Source organism: Triplophysa dalaica, chromosome 2, assembly GCF_015846415.1.
Source record: "Triplophysa dalaica isolate WHDGS20190420 chromosome 2, ASM1584641v1, whole genome shotgun sequence".
In the NCBI taxonomy this organism is placed as follows: Eukaryota; Metazoa; Chordata; class Actinopteri; order Cypriniformes; family Nemacheilidae; genus Triplophysa; species Triplophysa dalaica.
Window position 1 is genome coordinate 25,174,746 of NC_079543.1, and position 20,560 is coordinate 25,195,305.

The 20,560-nt window shown below is 38.3% G+C and overlaps 2 protein-coding genes and 1 long non-coding RNA gene across 6 annotated transcripts; 2 read left to right on the forward strand and 1 right to left on the reverse strand.

Moving 5' to 3' along the window:
* The first annotated feature begins 158 nt into the window (after positions 1-158).
* On the forward strand, positions 159-4,566 carry fbxl18 (F-box and leucine-rich repeat protein 18). The gene is made up of 5 exons (XM_056771741.1): positions 159-719; positions 1,114-1,305; positions 1,618-3,188; positions 3,736-3,954; positions 4,141-4,566. The coding sequence occupies exons 1-5, from the start codon at positions 699-701 to the stop codon at positions 4,289-4,291; spliced, it is 2,154 nt and encodes a 717-aa protein (XP_056627719.1). The 5' UTR covers positions 159-698; the 3' UTR covers positions 4,292-4,566.
* A 2,588-nt stretch (positions 4,567-7,154) lies between these two features.
* Positions 7,155-10,680, forward strand: LOC130411984 (uncharacterized). The gene is made up of 3 exons (XR_008905139.1): positions 7,155-7,291; positions 9,337-9,636; positions 9,865-10,680. It is a non-coding gene; the product is annotated as an uncharacterized LOC130411984 (long non-coding RNA).
* A 1,321-nt stretch (positions 10,681-12,001) lies between these two features.
* slc29a4b (asolute carrier family 29 member 4b) lies at positions 12,002-19,131 on the reverse strand. Of its 4 annotated transcripts, none has more exons than XM_056763584.1 (13): positions 19,053-19,131; positions 18,460-18,680; positions 17,162-17,287; positions 16,592-16,723; positions 16,313-16,426; positions 16,103-16,231; positions 15,922-15,996; positions 15,222-15,496; positions 14,466-14,598; positions 14,120-14,307; positions 13,036-13,276; positions 12,693-12,836; positions 12,005-12,585 (listed from the first exon to the last, which is right to left on the reverse strand). In XM_056763584.1, the coding sequence occupies exons 3-13, from the start codon at positions 17,283-17,285 to the stop codon at positions 12,569-12,571; spliced, it is 1,572 nt and encodes a 523-aa protein (XP_056619562.1). In that variant the 5' UTR covers positions 17,286-17,287; positions 18,460-18,680; positions 19,053-19,131; the 3' UTR covers positions 12,005-12,568. The 4 variants fall into 4 exon arrangements, with proteins under 4 accessions (XP_056619560.1, XP_056619559.1, XP_056619562.1 ...); XM_056763583.1 differs by having other exon boundaries at positions 17,162-17,329; XM_056763581.1 differs by lacking the exons at positions 18,460-18,680; positions 19,053-19,131 and adding an exon at positions 18,345-18,448 and having other exon boundaries at positions 12,004-12,585; positions 17,162-17,329.
* Between the last annotated feature and the right edge of the window lie 1,429 nt (positions 19,132-20,560).

Here is a 20,560-nt window from a genome sequence, read left to right on the forward strand (position 1 = left end):
TTGAAATATTTAAATCTTTTAGATAACTGAACGATGCGAAATGTTCATTTTTTCCGGGAATGTGGTGAGTGTTTTATAGAGGACACGCATTGACGTCACTTTCCCACTTTACTGTGTAGGGGAACACAAGTATGGTAAACGCTCCGCGGGAAAACACCCTGCAAAATGGCTAAGGAGAATAGGGGAACAAAGACAACGGGACTTAAACACGCAATTATTTGCTGAATTACAAGCAGCTCGACTCTACGGTGATCCTTACGACTTCCCTACGACTTGCTTCAGTTGTTGAACGGAAAGTTGCACGGAATTGCGTTTCCGGGTAACAGTTAAAGTGGACCCTAAATGCATCAAGTGCAACAGAAATAGCAAAAAATATCAGCAAACTAAAGAAAATCAGATAAAGGCGATACAGTTAAATTCGTGACTAGCAGAAATGCAGAATATCGATGTTTAAAACAACGAAACGAGTGTTTACCGCACCCAGGGACTTTTATCGGAAACGAGTACGTCTCCCAAAATGTTCCGGTTGGCATCAAACAAATCTGCATCTCGTTCCCCTTATGTGTGTGCAAGGTTCTGTGCCCGACCACGTAACGTTAGTTATCAATGGATAAATGATTATACATTCATTGATATGGCTATACTTTATATATCAAGATTGACACAAGAAATTATCCAAAACGTTTCAAGGAGGCAAAATGGATGATCAGATCATAGCGGTAAGTTAAAGCAGAGGACTGATAATGGATGCTAGTATTTTTAGTTAGCTGGCTAACGTAAGTTGACTTCTATATGTTTTTGTACTTAATAAATCTTCTTTCGTCGATTAATATCATTATTAATGTCATAAAACTAGTCGAGTTATATTTCTTCGTTATTTGAACAGGCTTGGGAATAATATAAAATAAATTGGGCCATACGAAAATTAAATGGAAAAATTGTTTCTTTTGTGTAAGATAATTGACATTAGCTTTTATAGTTTAAATACTATCTGAAGTTATAATAGTATTGACTCTGGAAATAAAAATAAGTATCATTGTTTACAATGAACTCATGATTTGTGAATATCACCACAGCATATTTAAGTCATTTGTTGTTCTTCTTCATGCTCAGTGTTGCCCAGACAGCATTTCTCAGACCTCTGTCAGCATCTCAGACTTCTCAGATGAGATTTTACTGAATATCCTGATATTCATTCCAAGCCATGATCTGATGCTCAATGTGAACAGAGTGTGCCGGAAGTTCAGAATACTCTGTCTGGATAGAAGCTTAAGAGCCCATATACACCTGCACAAAAATTATACGGTAAGATCACGATAAACACACAGTCTCTAAGCTTTAGAGTATTGTTAACGATACGTGATTTATTTAAACACCCTCATGTGGTTTAAAGCTTGTATGTTACTCTTTCTGTGGAGCACAGAAGATATTTTGAGAATATTATGTGGTTTTTTTTGTTCATACATTGAAAGTCATTGGGGGCCATTGTTGTTTTTGTGTTCTGCAGAAGAATGTTGTATATATTTGTGTATCGTGTATACGCATTTTTTTTTTTTGAAACTTGTAAACTTTTATATTTTCTTCATCATTACATTTGATTTGTTTTCTCGTTCTCAGGCAAACGATGATGCCGTGAAACAGGTTTTAAAGAACGTTTCCAGTCACATCCAGACGTTGGACCTGTGTGGCTGTTACTGGTTGGCTGGCTCTACAGTGGACCAGGTTACTCGCTGTAAAGGCCTTGTTAGTCTGGACCTTTCGGGCTGTCGATTGACGTCTGTCCGTCTTTCCCATCTGCTATCCGCACTTCAATCTCTGCGTTCGCTTGCTCTGGATGTGGGCCCGGGGTTCGACCTCCATCAGGTGAGCACGGAGGGGAAAGCTGCTTTGTCGCGCCTGCAGGAGCTCAAGCAGACGTTGCTGACTCCCTCATATGGCGTGGTGCCATGCTGCAGCGCACTGCGCATTCTGCGTCTCTATTTGGAAGCCAGCGAGGGCTGGAGAGAAGCAGGCGGTTGTGCGCAGCTGATGGTGGGTCAGAGCAGCGTGCCGCACTACCAGAACCTGTGCTGGTTTTCTGCACGCTTGGCACCCGGTGAGGTCAATCGTACCCTTTTGGCACTGTACTTGGCAGTCTTCAGTATGAGAGTTCCAGAGGGTCTTACAGGACTGGTTCTGTCTGTGCCCGGCCCCGCCCCACCTAGGCCTGTCGCCATGACGGCGCTCATGGAGAGCATGGTGGGAAATACAGTTAGCACGCTGCAGCTTCCTCGTACGTGGTTGGACGGTGCAATTTTAGGACGGGTCATTGCGCACGGCTGCCCAGCTTACCTAAACGTCTCGCGTTGTTCTTCTCCTGGTTTCAACCCTCTGCATGTGATGCTTAGTGCGGGCCGTGACCTCTCACCCCTACAGAGTCTCAACCTGCGCGGTTGCGGCAGAGGTCCCATCCCGGAAAGCTGTGGGAAGGTTGGGGAGGAAATGGATGCGGAGAGCGTCAAAGCACTTACCGAATGTTGCCCGCATCTTGTTCATCTCAATCTGTCTGCCACGCACTATCATCATACTGTTCAGGCTGGACAGGACGGGCATTTGTGTGGCAAGTTAGGACGTCTCGCTGCCTTGCGCTCGCTAGCGCTTCCTGTCTGTGCCCTGGCGCAATCCCCACCCGCACCCGTTAACACACCGGACTCTAACACAAATCTCTCCTCAGGGTCACTGCTACTTGGGCTTAAGAAGAGCAACCGCATCGGCGTGCCCACATATCGACCCAGAACCGAGGACACAGGGGGTGCATGTAGGGATCAGCAGCAGGATAGGACTCTGTGCATTCAACCGCTGCTTCAGGGTTGCCCGCACCTAGTAGAACTGGAGCTCATCGGAGCTGGCTTTTCTTCTGCCTTGCCACGTAATGAGCCGGCCATGAGGAAGGACCCCGCTGCGTGCCCTTGGTCTCACAGTGTCGGAGATGGTGAATTAGCTGCTTTGGGAGGGCTGAAATTTTTACGCAAGCTCACGCTTGCTCACTTACCTGGAGTGCTGAAGGGAACAGGGTTGATTGAGCTTGTTCAGGGGTGCAGGGACCTTCAGTCACTATCGCTGGCACATCTTGGATCCTTAAAGATGATGAATTACACGCAGGCCCTGCTGGAGACTCTCACGTACTGCACACAACTACGGGACTTAAGGTGAACAAACAACTGCTGCTTCACAACACATTTCAAGCAACCCATAAAGTTATTTAAAAAAAAAATCTGTTCATGTTAAGACTTCAGCTTGCCAGTAGGGGGCAGCACCTGAATGTTCACTGCAATGACAGAATAAGAACTTTGTACAAACAGGGTCCACATTTTTCCCAAAAATCACTTTTTCATTGGTGATCAGTTGTGGTTAACCCGGCGCGATTGTTTTATTTATATTTTTCTATATAAAAATATTTAGCATAATGTAATTCTTTCAAAATATAACCTTGATGGTTAACTTTTGTATTAATTGATTATTAATACTTACAATAAAAATGGATTTTAGTATGTAAACCATTAATTTCAGTGTAATCTATTACAATATAGTAGGAAACACATATTAAGTATTAGTCATTTTCAAAACTACTTGGATACGAATGAGAGTTTTTCTGATTCTTAATTCATTGCCATTGCTTCACTTATCAATTAAAATGTTATCAATTGTCAATTTATAGATAATGTTTTATCTCTGTGTTGATGTTTATATTTACAGGCTGGAGCAGCCCTACTTTAATGGGAGCGCTGCATTTTTTGAAGCGCTCAGTAAGTGTCAGCAGCTGCGACGTCTGTGTCTAGTTTCTCGACAGGGAACCTTTCATCCCTCCGCTGTGACAGCTTTCATGCAGAGCTGTGTTGATGTCATCATGTGCCACATGTTCATGAATGGGACACTTGTTACCTGTAAAATGCTGCAGAAAACCCTGCTGGACAGGTTAGTCACCACAAAACTGCCAGGGTCATGCCGTCGATTTCGGAGGATGTACTGATAAAACAAGTAGCTTAAAATTGCTTTGGATTAAAACTTTTGCAAAATAATCAATTTGAATGTACATTTTTAGGGAATAATTTGTGTCTTTAAAAACTTGAAATTTGTATTTCTCTTTCTCTGTTTTTGTAGTCTTTCATCATCTCGTCCTGCTCTAAGTGTGGTGATTTACCCTTTATTACATGAGGACCTGGAAAATGTGATCAGGGGTATGCCACTGTGCCATCTGGACGAGATCACACTTTTCAAAAGCAGAGTTGCTGAAGAGCCAATGAAACTGTGACTGAGAAAACAAAAGAGCTAAAAAACATTTGGTGCTTTTACATGGGTAATACACGGACAGTGCTATTATCTTATGGCGATATCATTTTGTTTAAAAAAATCTTTCAGTGGATTCCAGGAATATTGTTACCCTCTGTGTTGGGTTGAGAGAACTTTTTGCCAAGCGGACAATCACAAGGTCATTGTTTTCCAGAAAGCCAGTATGAAGAAAACTCTGGATCGAAGTGAAATGTAATCTTTGTGAATGTGCCAAAATTAAATCCACTTTTTATCTTGCATTGTGTTCATTGCTGTCTCTCTCTGTGTTTTAACTGCTAGCCAGCCTGTTATCAGTGAAAATTGACAGTAATTTCTTTGGACCTTTGAATAAGATTCCATAAATCATCAGACATCTGTTGTTTCTGTAGTGTTTATAGGTTGAGCTCAGGAAGGCCAAAATTTGCCACATTTATGGGAATTTCACAAATGCAATCCAAAGTGACTTGTAGGCCATGCAAGCTGAACATTGTTCTATCTGTTTCCAGGGAATCAATACCCAGGGGATTTTTTTTCTTTTTAATTCAGATACACATACATTTAAAATTGTATATAAATTTCTATGTTAAAATGTATATGGAACTCAAAAGATGTTTTAGGAAAAGAGAAGGATAAACAAACAGAACTTCCAAACATAAATAGTGATGTTATGATAATTTGAATTTCTTTTTATCACTAATCTTTGTTTTTCGAATGCATAAGAAAGTTCTTTGTACTGGTGGATGATGGAATGTTACTGAGTATGTGCACATATTTGCTTACTTCCTTGTATATACAGGAAATGAGAACTGTGTACATGATTTTCTTTATTTAACCTAATGTCTAGTTTTTGACTAGAGTTAGAGTTGGTTGTTAGGATCCTTTAGTAAAAGACTTCTGGTTAAGGTGTTGTATTCAGCTGTCTCAGAGCAGGGTATAGAGATAGTTGGCCTTTACTTCCTCATCTGACTGCAGAACTTTCTGAACGTCAGACAACCTTCCTTCGAGAATAAGTGATCCAAGTTCGTTAGTTGGATTTTCATTTCAGCCTCACCTGTAATAGGTAAAATATACATTTTCCACAACAGTAGGCATGAGGTTATATATAAGCAGATAAAGAAGTGTGCTAGCAAACACATACTGTATAATATCTGTTTGACCATAAATACTCATCTATCACCCATTAAAAGTAACAGCTCAAGCAATTGTGCTGGTGCCTTACGCACAAACGATATTCCACTATCTCAAACTTGACACAGATTTTAATTATCAAAATAAAACAGTAATTGTCATTATTATTATTATACGTGCTTTTTAATTAAATATATGCACGCAACGGGTCCGCACAAACGTTTTCCATTAGCGCTTGAGGAGAGGGATGCAAATGAGGTTCCGGATCCGGCTTGTTCCGGCACAAATTAAGCCCAGGAGGTGCCGGATCAGATTTCAGAGGTGCCGGATACGTATCCTGCTTGTTCAGCCGGCAAAAATTAACTCCTGTTTGTGAAGTACACAATATGGTGCATATAGAGTAGACACACCCTAACTGCAAGTATTCTTGTGGCAAAAGTTCATTTTATGCGACTTGTATGAGGCATAGTGAGATCCTGCCTCTTTATTCTCATTTCTTAATTTTCTTTTATTCCAAAAGGCAATCTGCAAGAAAATGCATCAATGCTAAAATTTCTGCAGGCACAAAAAGAGGATTTTATGATGACACGGTGCTCTGGCACACGCAGATGCATCAGATTTGTGGAGTACACAAATAAAGCATCAAGCACCCACACAATTTTACGCCATTAATTGATAGCTAGGGATGCCAGCTGAATTTCAGGCCTTGCAGGTGATAGCATCACATAACCAGAAATGGGTTATACTTCATTATTTCAAGATATTAGAGCAGTCGTGGCCTAATGGTTAGAGAGTTGGACTCCTGACCAGAAGTTTACCAGTTCGATTCTCAAGGTCGGTGTGTAACGACTGAGATTCACCTTACCAAGCTGCTCACTGCTCCAGTGTGTTCACTGTTCATGATTTGCTCTGCGTGTGTGCACTACTCTCTGGATGGGTTAAACGCAGGGGAAATTTCGGGTAGGGGTCACCGTACATGACAAACAGGTCACTTTCAGCTTCACATTTCACCTTGGTTAGAGACAGAAGAATGGAAATGAGATCATTATGAAATGCAAAATTAATGACAGCTTGCAATGGGCTCTCCCAAAGTGACTTATGAATAATACAAACACAGCAAAAGCTTTTTTACTTTATCTTCTTTTTGATGCGTAAAATAAGAAAACAATTGTTTTTATTTATTTATTAATTGTATTTAAATACCTACAATTTCTCTCAAAATTGTGACAGCTATTTTCTATAATTCTCTGAAAAAACAAGTCTATTTTTATACGATTTAAAAGCATATAGAGTGACACCTCAAGAAACTTGCATTTGAACAAATTCTAGTCAATGGGTGGCTATTTTGAAGACGCTAAAACTGAAATATGTTTGAAAGAAATGAAGTCTGACGTTTTTTTGGTTACAACATATAAATCACACATTTGTGTTATTCCATAGCTTTTCACGATTGTTCTTCAATGTGGAACAATATATATATAAAGAATGATAAAGTGCCCCTAGACTTTTGGTACAATTGATTTAAAAGCTGAACACTTTTAAGAAGGTGATCATTTAACTTATCAGACCCAACCACACTGTTGTAATTACATTACAAGCATATCTTGTAAAGCTGTCACATCCTTAAAATCCAAAGGGGGGTGTTTCGCATGCAGTTTTTTAAGTTACTGTAAACCCCACAGACTCGAGGAACGTAACATAAGGACAATCACGCCGCACGCGCATAGTGTGACGAAACTTTATACCGTGAATTCGGACACGCGACTGTTTCACCTCATATTATTTACATTACTGAAGTGAAATTTGGCTCGACTGACTCCGTGTTGGAAGCTTTCTTGTGGATATCTCAGATCCGGTGAGCATATGTGGCAATGGTCGCACGGCAATATTAATTGTGCTTTAAACAAATAAATTGGTAACTTAAGAGGAGTTTCGTACTGCTACAGTGTGTAACGTTGTGAAGCTGACTTCAGTCCAGCAGATGATACATAGCCTACGTTGCATTAACCTTGTCATACTTCAGCTTTTGTGCATTGTGTTGTAACAATAAAGCACAATTTTTAGTCAATGTAATTGAACAATATAGACATTTCTTTTCTCTTCAAGAAGTTTTGTACTTTTACAGTATACTGTTCTTGTGTTAGTAAATGGTGAAGGTGAACTGCAGCTTAGTTATTCAGTCTAAGGGAAAGGTTCTCTGTCTCTTTTAAAACATAAACATTTACTGATGTATGGACAACAAAACCAGTCATATGTGTAAATTTTTCAGACTTTTACGTAATCTGAAAACGGAATAAATAATTTTCCATTGATATTTGGTTTGTTAGAATAGGACAACATTTGACCGAGATATACGTTTTTCAAACTCTGGAGTCTGAGGGTGCAAAAATCAAACCACTGGGAAAGTCGCCTTTAAAGTTGTCCAAAGTCCTTAGCATGAAAATATTACTCACACAAATAAAGTTTTGATATATTTACGGTATGAAATTTACAAAATATCTTCATGGAACATGATTGACTTAATATCTTAATGATTTTTGACATAAAATATAAATCGATAATTTTCACCAACAATCCTTCGTTGGCTTTTGCCACAAATATTACTGTGGTCCTTAAGACTGGTTTTGTGATCCAGGGTCACATATATTGTTTAAACGTATTGAGCGAAGGACAGTCAAAAAGAGGTTGCAGTCAGGGATTAATTTGTGCTGGAACAAGCCGGATCTGAATCTGGCACCTCCGAAAACAGATCCGGCACCTGATGAAAATCTTTACCAGCCCCTGTAAACAGCATATGTCACCTTGGTGGGCTCTGCTGTTATATGTTAGAAATATGTTTAACAATAAGTAATCGGATTTGTTTTGGTAAAATAAATTGCTGTAAGCCATATCAGCTTTTGAACTCAAATGACATACACAATCATGAACTCTAATGACAATGACTGGTAACAAAAAATCTTCACAAAGGCAGCATTTCAAGACCGATCACAGCGGCGCAGCTGAAGTAAGGCTGTTCCAATTCAAATTTGCTCCAAATGCAGCCTCAAGATGCATCCATCTTTCTGAGAAGAATACGAACGGATCCTTCATAGCCTCGGCTATACCAAGATTCATGGTGCGCCTGTAATGGCTATTTTAAAATAAACATTTAAAACTCTAGTTAAGTAAATGTATGTCATTTGTAGAAAATTTCAAGTGCTTTAATATTAATATATGATGATGTTCATTATTGTGTTTGACATAAGAACATTCCATAAATTCGTCATATTCTTTAAAATAAAATAAAACTAGTCTGGCTCTGTGTTTGTTTCAAAACTCAGAAACGTCTGTGCTGTGTCCCGCTGCTGTCACCAGGGACACAGCTACCCATTTAAATTTGGTATATGTAAAACGTCCTCATCCAATAACATTACCAATATTATCAATAACGCTCACAATAAGATAACTATATGTTAGAAGTGATAACATGGCACATTTAACTAAATGGCATCATTATCTATACGAAGATAAAAGGGGGGATTCATATTGCCTCCCTAGCACATAGTGAGGGACAGCCACATACGGTACGATATCAGTGTTAACAAGAGGTAGGAAAGCTAATTTAATTGACCAGACAACTGTACTAGATCCATTAGTGTTTCTATGTTTTCTGTATTGCATGTTTTCACATTTAAAAAAGCTATAAAAGTGATAACAAAACGTTATATTTTTATTTAATCAAATTAGCTTTCTTAGCCCTGTGATACTTAATCATTTGATTTTGAACTTTTACTTCCATTTGTCTGTCATTTAAGTTATTCTGATTCAAATTGATATTATTTATAAATTATTGTTTTTTTTATATGCCAACACTAAACTTTGTATTTATACAAATGTCACATTTGTTTTTTTTCCTTGCAGAGAGTTCTTCATCTCATGTTCATCAAGATGTTTTTTCTTGTAATGCTTTTGCTTCTCTCTGGTGGTTCGGCTGAGGTTGTGACGGATTTTAAAATTAAATGTGGTAATTTTTTTAAGAATGGAATATCACCAACAGTACTTCCTGGAACTCGATACAGACAGATCTGCCAAACTTTAGGAGATCAAGTCTATTATGCTACACTTTATGACACCGAGAACAAGATCCCTGTGTATTCGGCCTATGTGTTTAAAGGGAAGATGGGCTGCAGTAGATCAGACAATTGGTACATTGAACCTCAGGTAAGTGACTTTACAAATTACAGTTATAGAAAATGTGCTAAGTTTATACACTGTAAAGAATGTTGTGTTAAAACTACTTACTTTGTAGGCTTTTTTAGCTCAGCCTTTTTAGAGTGTAAACAACTTGATCCATTTGGTCATGTGACTGTCACTATCCATGCCCTGCAAATACTGAATACCCCATTTCGCGCACCTGTACTCATGCTTTTATCTGATTCAATGTTGCAGCTTGAAAATCTTGGAGGATCAAGCATGGAACAGGAAACGAGTGATTTATATAACCAAGCTTCAAACAAGGACTACAGGTTTTCAAACTTTCACAGAGGACATTTAGCTCCAGTCTATCATGCAAGTTCACAGGATTGTGCTGATGCAACATTCACTCTTACTAATGCTGCCCCTCAATACCCATCATTTAATATAGGTAAATGGAAGTCTTTAGAATACAACATGGCAAAGATGGGGACTGAACATTGTGATAAAACTGCTCACATTGTAACAGGGGTTGTACCAGGTGATAAAAAAATGAACAACAGAGTGAATGTGCCTAGTTATTTTTGGACTGCATACTGTTGCTTTAGCACAAAAGCCAAAAGACTTATATCAGGAGGAGCTATTGGACTCAACTCTCAGGACAACCTAGAAACTTCACAAATTTCTGTAAGAGTCTTAGAAAAAGTGTTGGCAATACTATATCAAGTTAAAACCTTCATTTTGTTTGATAATAATTGTGGAGATGCTCAATTCTTAGAAATAAAACAATAATAAGGATAAAGGAGTACTTTTGTATGTAATACAATGGCATGTCTTTTACAGAGAACAGACGTTTTCATTAGCTATTTTGTCTTACTGTCCTACATTTGTATGCTACACATAACCTTCTTTTGTAATCTACAATTTAGCCTTAAACAAGCCACTACAAGTGAGTGAAAATGTTTACTGAAAAATTAGGTCATCTTGTTGTAGCCTAAATAGCCTCATTGCTTAAGGATCTAGCTGACAAAACAAGTTTTAAGAAATGTGGTTATAATTCTTGCAGTAACAGTGGAGGAGGATGTTTTAAATGCATAGATAAAATCATAAAGTGCATGTTGTGATATTTCGTCTGGTAAATTGTCTCTGTGATTTTAATCTTGGTTGTAAATAAAGCATGTTATTGCTGTGCAGTGGGTTAATCGGGAACATTACATTTCCATTTTACTCTCCATTGTCAAGTAAATGCCATCAGATTAGGTGTGTTTACCTGAATGACTCAAGAATGACTTTGTCCACCTGAAGTAACTGGTGTCTTTAAAACCCCTGTCTGATATCTTCACGTTGTTCACAGGGACATTGTCAGTCTGTGTAGAAAGGTTCATTAAAATGAAGGAAGGAGGCGGGAACCGGCAGAAATTTAAACAAACATTTAATCAAATAAAATGAAAAGTAAAAAGACAGCCGGCCGCACCTCACGATTGATGGCCGGGGAATAAAACATAAATGCAAACATAAACATGTTCGGGCCTGATCCTCTCTCATTGACGGTCCGGTGGCTTGTTTTCTTATACTCCCAATCTCCTACGTGATACGAGATCGGTGTGCGCACAACTGGCGCTCATTAACAATAACTCACCGGTCTCGAACCACGGTCTCGCCCCGCCTACTCCACTACATACCCCCATCGCCCCTCACCGACCGGGGGGTACCCCAGAGACTGTGCTTGCTCCCCCCTCCCACGGGGGTCTCCCAGTCTCGGACCACGGTCTCGCCCAGCCTACTCCACTACAGTCTGGAATAGCAATTAAATCCAATAAGCTCACACCCTCGCATTATCTTTACGCAATGTCTATTTACAGTGAGAACAAATTGCCCAACAATCGATTTGTCTCTGAAAAAAGATCTATGCTTTTGTCCCGTAAAATATTCAAGAAATGGCTAACTTCTCCTCTTTCCAATGCATGAACACTTAATAAACTCTTTAACTCCATATCTGTTGTAAAATTATTTTGATATTGGCTGCTGCGAATGTTACATGGGAAATTACAATTCCACTCCAGTGAATGAAAAGATAAGACAGGATTCTAGCAAGTGAAGGTTAATTTCAACTGAACAAGCTCAGAAAAATTTTCCCATGCCACATTTACCCTTACCAAAACTGTCCCGCAAGACCCAACTTTTAGTCCCAACTTAAAGAAAGGTTGCAGAAAATTTGACAACACTTGTCAATGTTCAAAACCAAATAGGTGGAGAGAGAATGGAAGCAATAGGGGAGGACAGAGGGCCTCAGGGCCGGGAAAGGACCATGAGTCTGGAGCACTGTCCACACTTTTTGATTTGCATTCTCGGTCTAGGAAAATGCGTTGAATTTTTACGAAAACACTGACAAAACTTATAAAACTTTGTCTCAATGAGTGTAAATGTCAAAAAAAGTTTTTTGTAATAGTTTCGTTGAAGATCTCCACTTTTAGTGGGAAATAAAGTGTTTTTATTTGTACCTGATTTGTATATTTTTACCTAATGTAATAGAAGAAAGATATGAAAAATAATGATGTTTCTGAATTGCTCCAAGTTTCTACAAGTCTTGAATTATTTCTCCCAGACACAACACAAGCCCTCTTTTTTAGATGGAATTTATTACACTTTGTAACAGGCAGTGTAGAAAAGACTGAACATGATGGAGAGAGGAACAGGAAAGGACACAAGCCACCCAGCCAAAATAAGATGTACAAATCATACAGACCCAGAAATCAATTTAAATGGTAGTTTTATGTTATAATTTATATTTATTGTAAATATCTGGATAGGTATAAATGGATGGTTTAATATAAATATCTGGATACGCTTTATTTGATCCAACATCCCTGTTAAAAAGTTCACCATTGCTGGTCAGTGTTTTGGATGTTGAAACATTTTTGGATATTGGTCCATCAGACAGATTTCATCTCGCCATGCCTCACCAGCCGAACCTTCCTGGTCAACCAATATAAAAAACCATGATGTTACATGACAGGACATTTCACCAGGGATAGTATCTCTCCTGATATAAGTAGACAACGAGTAAGATGACATTCAGTGACCTGGCATGTAGCTCTGTAGTGTATGTGTGTCGTTGAGCTTCAGCGTCTGAATAAAGTGTGCTTTTAAAGTCAGACTATACGTCGAATAGGATACGACAGACCCGAGCATCAGTCCAGCCATGTAGGATACAGTCATTGTGTTTCCTGTAAAGAAGCAGACACAGTGTATGTCACCAACATTCTCCAAAATATATTTTGTGCTCTGCAGAAGTAAGAAAGTAATTTTTGGGATGACATAAGGGTGAGTAAATGATGAAAAAATCGGGGGTGAAATATCCCTTTCTCCCGAGCGAAAACTGTTGGTTACATTTACATTGCTCTTAGATTCGTTCACAGTACCCACCTGCTATTTCTCGCTGTTGAAGTGGCACCTGGCCAGCTGCCTGTATCATTGGCACAGAGCCGAGATATCCGTTACTGACACCCAGGAGCAAAGAGAGACTGCACGGCCAGGCCGGGTGCGTCAGCAGGGGACGTTGAACGGGTGACACACACATCATGAACAGAGGCAAAAGGAGAACTCGCAAACAGGAGCACACCAGCAGCTGAACCCCACCCCACTCATAGGGACAAGCGGCCAAGATCTGCAAAGAAAGTAAGCAGACAAATAATCTTTGACACTGTTCATATTTATATATTCAAAGTATGAAAATAGAAAAGTTATCTTAAAATTTAAAATGAAAAATTCTTGTTAACCCCGCCAGCCTTTTTAAAAAGTTGCCAGCCTACGCCGGCTTTTTTTTAAATTTTCAACCAGCTTTAATGTCTTACAGTAAATTTTCTCTAAAGAATATATGGACAAACAATATGTCAAATGAAAGAACTGTCTAAGCTTTAAAACAAAAGAAACTGTAAAAACCGCTACAACATATACGTTCTAGGTTCTGGGATTTTTCCCAAAGGTGTGTAATAGCGCCACCTGCTGTATAACAGTGCAAACACTGATAGCCGTAATAACTCGTCTTTGGCGGGGAACCGGTTTTTTTTATTACGAGATATCTCGTCAATGGCGGTGAAGGAGTTAAAAGAAATTAGGTGTGTAGCATAGTGGTTCCCAAACTTTTTTCCCGGGTCCCCCTTTTGTGGAAAAATACCCTACCGGATTCCAACCACCTACACACACCCACATATTGGTTTGATTTTTCATTTGTACATGCATTGGAAGTAAAAGTGCATCGTTTTTTTGAGCAAGCTTTTAACAGTAAGTAGTAGGAAGATATTAAGAACCTATAAAATAATCCTGTCAATTGAATTTATAATGTTACAGCTGACGGTACCTAAGCCTTGTCACGCCCCCCTTGTGATGACCGTGCACTATGATACTCTTTAACACTGCTGTCCTATTTCATTTTATCTGCTTATTGCAATTTGTAAAAGCGGTTTGTGTGACCCAACATCACAAATAGTAAAGATCATCTCTATTTCACCTTGCCCACAAAGTCGGCCACGTTAAACAGAGCCATGGTGAGAATGGGCAGCCACTCTCCCATTATATCGTTGCGTAACTCTGACTCCAGACCAGGAAAGAGGCACAGCGTGATGAAATATGTCATTGTTATTGAAAGCATATAAGGCCAAATCCTTCTGGTTACAGAAAACCTCCGACCAAGCAGCTCTGCGAGAAAGACACAAAAACATCTCAAATTGTTTAGTATAAAAACGATGTAACATTTTGCCTCTAAAGTTTTCTAAGAATAACAATGATAGATTACAATTATAAAAGATATCAAAAATGATTTAAGTGAGTATTCGCTAGGTTATATTTCAGCTCACCCTTGACACTAATCCACGTCCTTCTGGTATCTTCTTTAGGTCCATCAAATCTGACGTATATGGCATCTTCATGGGAACAGTTTCCTAGATGAACTCCATCAGCATCATCGACTGAGCTTGTCGCAACTCTATCCTAATTTGAGTCAATTTTAGAGCATATCATCAACCATAAATGTCCTCGTAATCAGTATTGCCTTGGTTACTTCTTAAAAAAATCTTTAAAAAATGTTAAACTGTTTAAAGTTTCCTATTATAAAAAGCTTCCACCTTTTAACCAAAAATAAGAACATAGAAGACAGCATTTCTAAACCTTATAAAAATTATATTTTATAAATGCAGCTTTTTATACAGGCAGCTCAAATAGGTAATATTTTTGCATCTGCTTCAGACATGTCCCTCGGATTAAACAAAAGACACTAAGCCACAGAATATAAAGACACCTTTAAAGTGTTTGTTCAACCAAAAATGTAAATTAAAAGATGATTTTTTGAAGAATGTTGGTAACCGAACAACTGCGGTACATTGACTTGCATTGGTTTTATGTCTTTACAGTGGAAGTAAATGGGTACCACCACTGATCAGTTACCAGCATACTTCAAAATATCTTATTTTGTGTTCTGAAGGAAGAAGAGAAAGATTTAAATAAATTATGACAGAATTTTCATTTTTGGCTGATGTATCCCTTTAAAAACAATATGCTTAAAAGCTCAAACCAAAAGAAAAATGTGTTTTCTTTGAATGTGAAAGAATTTGTACCTCTTCTTCTGCACCGCTGTCATACTGTATCTGATACCCACTGCGTTTCCGAGGTGGGTTGTCATGAATCTGTCCCGTGAACCAGGTGTGGCCGTGGCGAGCTTTTTCTGTGTGATATTGGACGAACCTGGTTTGCCGCACTACCACATGCAATAGAAAACAGAATGCCTCTACTGAAACGGAGAAGAGGAAGAAGATGATGGTGTTGCTCTTCTCATCCTCCACCAGAAGCTTGGTAAAAATCCGACTCAGAGAAACAATAACTCCTGCAGTGCCTAAAACAACCATTAAAAAGAAGATATGAAAACACTACAACTGGTAACACATTATTATTCAAAATAATCTTGTGAAACATGTTGAGAACAGGTATACGTCATATTTTACCTCACAATTAAAATACATTTATTTTCATATAATTAAAATACATTTTAAAATATTTAATATATAGGACAAAATTTTTTTTGTCATGAACATTATTTTTTTGCATTTTAACCTTATTTAGTGATTTTTTCTCCTATGACAAAATGTAGCAGTTTATAATTAAAATAACTTAAAAAACATTTTCCCCATTTTATCAAAAGGACTGGAGGAAATGTGTATAATTGTAATAAAAATAATGCAAAGGTTTACTGGTGATATCGGTGGTATCAGTGTAAAAATGCATCATTATGTATGTGTTGATGATGAGGGTTTAGCTCACTCTCTCCAGTCATCACGCCCTGTGTGTACCTCTTGGGCAGCATCCCTGTGTATCCATAGAAACTGGACTGCTGCACTACGGGGTTAAAAGGACAAAACAAGCACAATTTAGTGTCACAATCTGTGAGCCATCTGCCAGACAACATTCGTTCATATGGATGTCCAGTATGTGTCCTTGGCACCTGTGCAACCGAATGCAACTACAGCCACTGCGACCAGAGTGAGAACGTAGGATTGATGAGTGTCAAACAGCTCCAACCAAACGTCGAAAACGCTCACGATCACCAAAGGTCCCAAAGCAAAGAGATATCCTACATATGTGAAAAGAACCAAGACGTCAAACAGCACCCAAACTAAAACTCTTAAAACAAAAGGTTTTTGCAAGTTTTCACCTCCACAGATGCGCGTGTTTGAACTCAGTTTCTCCACTAGCATGTTGTTCAAAAGGACAGAACTTAGAGCCACTAGTATATACGTCAAACTCATATCGAACACAATAGAAGTCCCTGTAAATGGATAAGAAAGGTGTTGTCAACCCTAATGTGCAGAGAAGTATTTTGATTGTGTGATGCGCAGATCTAAATAGTCTCCGCGAAACTGGTCGCCAAATACATAAATTCAGTTTTGTCCTTTTGTTGGTATAACGGGTGTTTGGTTCCATGATACTTTACCTTTAAATTTGTGGTGGAGGTAGTCCACATCTGTAATGAAGCTGTTGTACGGCAGTAAAAAGCCGACACCAGCCAATAGCATGGCGAAATAAATCCTGTGGTAGCGATCATCAGGAACAGATCCCTCTGTGCCTGGATTTAACACAAGAGATGAATTAAAATCACCATTTTAATTGATTTCATTACAAATTCACCAATGCATTTGAATCTTTTAGGCTGTGGCTAACAATTAAATGTACTGACCAATGCAAGGAACAAATGCACATGTTTAAAGAGATTAAATGCACATATCAAATGCATCATACAATAAGAAGTGTTAGTAATTCACTTTGATTCGCAGATAAATGATATTCCCATCCTCACTTCAGTTTGGCGACTTACTTGCCTCCTGTGGCCGTACGGGGTGTGTACACAATCTATATTCAAAATATATTGTAGTGGTATTTAAATTTGTGCATGATTTTGTAGTGCAGCAAACCCAAATGGATCTGCCTATTATTTTTTTTTGGAAGAAATGTGCATGTTGATAAAAGTGCTGTAATACAAGTGTGCAGTTTAGCTGTAACTCACCATGGGTACTGTGAGATTTTCTCCTCTCTCTTCGGTCGTCCTCTGACAGCTGACTAAAGCTGATATTAGTGATCACAGGCCGCTGTTGACCCTCGTGATTTCTGCCCCATTCTTCAGAGAACATACCTGGTGAAACATTCAAGTGACAGTTCACCCTTCTTTTGTGTTCTGCGGAGAAAAAGTGAAGGCAATTTTTATTTTGATGCTTTTGCAATTTTGTGCTTTTCAAACTAATGTAAGAATATGAATGCATTACTTCAACTAACACAGGTATGAGATTGCTATCACCTTACTAGTGTTTCACTGATGTATATTTGTGAATGTAGCGGAAAGGAGGCCTATTTGAGGTTTTGTAGGTCAAAGCACAAAAAAGAATGAATGATGTCTTGTGTAATTGAGAAAGGAAGATGTGCATGGCCTTGGACCTGTGGATAAGAATGAAGCATGAGATTATGTAAAATGAGACTGATGGTTGGTGGAGAAAGGAGGAGTAGGGGTATAAAGCTGTAATGCAAATATTGATGATTGTCACTCTGTTTTGAGTTGATCCTGCTTGCAAGCAATGAATTTTTCTCATTTCTCAGAAAGGTTTCCACAAGAAAAGAAATTCATAAAGGTTTGAATGATAGCGGGTGAATAAATGATGACAGATTTTTTTATTTTGGGTGAATTATCACTTTAACATTGAGAAGATCAATAATCAACTATTACTGTCATGAGCCAAAAGGTAATTTGTGGTGGAAAACTGTACAACTGACTGTAAAAAGGTAAGGAAGAATTATGTTCTTAGTAATGACCAAAAGGTCATTAAGGGAAACAAAAAATCTACACGATTGGTTCGAAGAAGAATGTAGTGTGACAACCTTCAAAGCTTTCTTTCAAGAATCCTGTCATTTCTTCTTGCCTCTACCAGTTGAATTTGTACACGCGTGATTTTAAATGCACGACGTGACACGCCTTCAATTTATCCATATTTTCACAATTACAATTAACGCAAAATGAACACATAGACCTGCGCTTACGCGAGATATCTAAGCTTTTTTTAAGGACTTTAAACCAGCCACAAAGCAATAACATTGATTCATACAAATATTGCATCAAATAACGCGGATAAAATTACGCATTCGATGAACAAAAATTTCAATACACATTTATATATTCATAATATCAAAAACCAATAGACCTTGCTGATTTTGCATATGATGTGATCATTCAGCATCATGTCTCAAGGTTGTCGTGCTCTCCATAGGGTTTCGATACGACGCGCTGGCGTTACAAATGGATAACAGGTCCCTTACCTGACACCGTGACGTCCCAATGACATTCACTCCTTCACACCTAACAGATCCCGGGTCTGTGTAAATTTATGTTTTGTTTTTTTAAAAGATGCTCGTTGACTCCTCTCCGAATCCGGTCCGCCCGCCCTCATGCGCAATGCACGGAGTCACCTAGCGCTCTTAAACAAGAAGATGCAAGCCGGGGCATGTTGTCACAGTCAGATGCTCAAAGGAATCAGGCGCTTCTTTCATTGATGATGGGCCACGTTGTCACACGGTGTGTAGTTGGTTGTCGTAATAAACAATGTTTATTGAGACCAATTAAAAATTTGTATGAAAAAATGTATGAAGTATATTACATATAAGACATATAACAAAGGTATTAATACAGGTGAAAGAGCAGCAACCGTTGTTTTGTTTATCATTTGTACAGTTTTACTACACTGTAAACTATGGTAACTGTGGTGAGACAATTTAACTTTAAATGAACCGCAAAAACTTTATTTAATCTATACTTAAATCAGTTACAAAGATTAAATGAGGTTTCGGGGTTATTAACTTATTAAGCATAAAACTATTTATAAAACAGTTCAAATGAAATAGGTGAGACATACCTGTTCCTGACTGCTTTTTAGCACCTGCTTCTCTGAAGATGCTTCATCTTATTTAAGGATTATTTGTACCTCCACAAGCCCTCAAAGTCCTTACACAGTCACCAGGCTTTCATCGACGGATGGGACTGTACTGGACTAGACAACAAACCTGAAGCTCACGAACAAGTCCATCAAAAATATCAAAAGTTTACATAGAAAAATAAAAATGCACAGCAGTAAAACATGGACTGTAGAGAGGGAAAACATGTTTATTATCACCTATGAACATAATAAAAAGTATTACATGTTAGGTGGATTTCAGGTGGGAAAAAGGTTAATAAACATGTAGATAAAACAGTCTTCAATTTAAATTATTCAATTAACCAGATCAAGCCGATTTGATATGCTTCATTTGCATTTCAAGGGTTGATGTAAAGTTATGTTTTTCTCCATTTATTGTCATATTGTTGTTCACATTCAGACATGACTTGCTCCTGGGCAGAAGACCTAAAGAGATTTTAGAAAAGATGAAAAGCTGAACCTTTAAAATGGGTATTCTTAATTAGGTCAGAATGTAAATGTTCCATAGAAGAAGAATATAAATTAAGAAATTACATTAACCATCTTGGGGAAAAAACGTGTTTTGGTCAACATTATTCTGCTATTTATGATTCTGTTTTGTCATCACCCAAAAGAAGCAGTGTGTGTATGTACCCACACACATAACGCTGGCAAAAGTAGTCTCCATGGAAACAATATGAGATCTGGATGCTAAGGAAACAAAAGCCTTCATCCTCACCATCTCTGCAGCATAGGTGGGTGGTGCGCTCAGCAGTCCAGGGAGCCGCACAGTTAGCATTCCTGCAATGCAGTGTGTCATGGATAAAGACAGAAATAACTACTGACATGCTGCGGGAGCAAAGAAACACACACAGTTGTTCACTATCGCATTCATTTTATTGTTACATAAGCATTAGGGCCACACCCAATATAATAATTCAACACACTGCAGCAGTGTTTTAATCTGCACACACTTGTGTGTGTGGCCCACTGAGAAAACACTGAGAAAGAAAATACAAAAACCCATGTGTTTACAAGGAGATGGAGAAAAGGTACTTTTTGTACATAAAACTTCAATGTGAAAGAGTAAATCAATTAAGTACGCCCGAAAAATCCATTTTTAATCATTTTTCATATCAAGATGTGGAACAAAACTGAAGCTTATACAATGTGCTTCAGTTTTAAAGGCTAATACATCATCAATGTAATTGCATTTTTAAAGCAGAGACATAGTAGATACACAGCAGAAATGTGCTCAAACAAAACGTACAGCACAATTTCAAAAGTTCAGTTTGCTTGACTGGCTTGATAAAAGTGTCTTGCCGCCAAAGCACTGGAACATTACTTATATGGATTTTAATGCCAAATGTAAACAAATCTAACAAACAATATAGAGGAGGCTTATACTGAAAAAACTAATTTGTATATTGGTGCATATTTTGTAAAGGTAAATTTAGGCTGATAAAAAA